This window comes from Aethalodelphis obliquidens, unplaced genomic scaffold, assembly GCF_003676395.1.
Source record: "Aethalodelphis obliquidens isolate GAN/ISIS:26980383/991018 unplaced genomic scaffold, ASM367639v1 scaffold1091, whole genome shotgun sequence".
In the NCBI taxonomy this organism is placed as follows: Eukaryota; Metazoa; Chordata; class Mammalia; order Artiodactyla; family Delphinidae; genus Aethalodelphis; species Aethalodelphis obliquidens.
Window position 1 is genome coordinate 319 of NW_020839002.1, and position 1,691 is coordinate 2,009.

Here is a 1,691-nt window from a genome sequence, read left to right on the forward strand (position 1 = left end):
TTTTCTCCATTTTTTGTTCCTAAATATTTTCTGTGGTCGCCTTTCACATTTCCATGAAAATCTCTATTGCAGTGCCATGTTTTCTACTTCTGGATCATACAGAAAATATAGATGGTTCGTGAATTCCTTTTACGTATACCAAAACTGTAACTTTAGAACTCTTTAAACAGCAATAAATATGCAAGGAATGTCATTCACGAATTCCTATTCTTAAGAAAACACACTATTAGAAGAAAAAAACATTTGAAAAAACCTAAATCAATCAATAATATATAGAAGTTACTAGTTTAAAACAGGAAGATAAATAAGATCTATACTTTGTTCCCTCCACCCCTACTACTCTGCACTATTTAGGAGCCTGACTGCTCCCTGCCAAAACAAAGTAAGCAAAGTGTCCACGGCCTCCCCCCCTACATCTGGGGCAGCTGTGGATCTTGGCTATGAAAGGGCCTCTGCCCGCAGCAGCAGCTGCAGCCCTGGCCGCGACTCTCAATCTTGCTCTCTCTTCCTCATCTTTCAGAGCCGCCTCATAGAGACCTGGTAAGGCACTGGGGATGGTACCAATGATCTTGGCCACAAACTCCAGCACTTTCATCTTGCTGGTTTCATGGTGGGCTCTCGGGCCCCACAGGAACTCATAGCGCGGAGGATCGCTGCCGGGCACCTGGCAGTAGGCCAGGTACTTCTGCTGCAAGAAATCTTTGCGGATGAACCTCGTGGGCTCCCCAAAGATCAAGTGCCTCCTCCCAGCATAGAAACCCAACGCATTGAGGAATTCCCAGAACTCCTCCTCGGTGGCACGGTTGCCCTTCGTGAAGATCATGCCCAGGAGAACCATCAGGAGACCGGACTTGGGCAGCCCCGACTCATCACTCGGACTTCCCTCGCTGGGGAGGGCCATCTTGCTGATGAGGGCGTAGGAGTGATTGCTGGGGTCGACTTCCTTCAGCTCGAGGCCAAAGACCACCTCTATGATCGCAGAGGCTCTCCTGAGGATCTCAGGGAAGTGATTCCTGTACTTCCTGCTGAGAGTCTTCAGCAGTGCTGCCTGCAGGATGGGCTCCTTCGTCTTGTACTTCTCTAGCAGGAACCGCACGAATATTCTGGACTTCCTGGTCAGAGGATCTCTGCGACTGCTGCGAATGGAAGGTGCTGCCTGGGAGGTACCTGCACTTCTCTCATCTTGGCTCTGGGCACCCGCGTCAGATCCTGGGCATGAAACCTCCGCATCACGAGAGCTCGTGGCTGGGGCTCCCTGAGGCTCCTGGCGAGTGCCAGCAACAGGGGAGCTCGGGGGAGTACCCCAAGAAACAGAAGCGGGGGAGGGGGGCGACTCTTGTATCTCTTCCGCTGCCTCCTCAGTGGCCTGGGCACCCTTGAGACTCTGAGTCTCCCCCCGGGCCTGGTGGCGTTTCTCGCGGGCACGGCGCTTGCTCTTCCGGCCCCGAGGCATGATGACACAGGTCAGGGCCAGCAGGCGGGAGTGTGCACAGGAAGGCAGGCAACGAGGGCACCTGGGGGAGGGACAAGGAGATGCTGTGAGCACCTTCAGCGGGGAGATTCCTCCCTGGCTTTAACCAAGGCCGCCTCTGCAGGGTCCTGGAGGGCACTGCTCGAGGACCCACAGGGCTCCTGTTCTCCTGCTCAGCCTGTCCCCTGAGACCCCTGTGGAGGACGGTAGAGTGAGCCTT

The 1,691-nt window shown here is 54.1% G+C and overlaps 1 protein-coding gene across 1 annotated transcript; it reads right to left on the bottom strand.

Annotated features, from left to right (window-relative positions):
• Window positions 1–414: 414 nt before the first annotated feature.
• On the bottom strand, window positions 415–1,453 carry LOC113616981 (melanoma-associated antigen B4-like; the record flags this gene model as incomplete). The annotated part of the gene is made up of 1 exon (XM_027100320.1): window positions 415–1,453. A coding segment is annotated over exon 1 (1,039 nt), but the record flags the coding sequence as incomplete, so codon positions are not given.
• Between the last annotated feature and the right edge of the window lie 238 nt (window positions 1,454–1,691).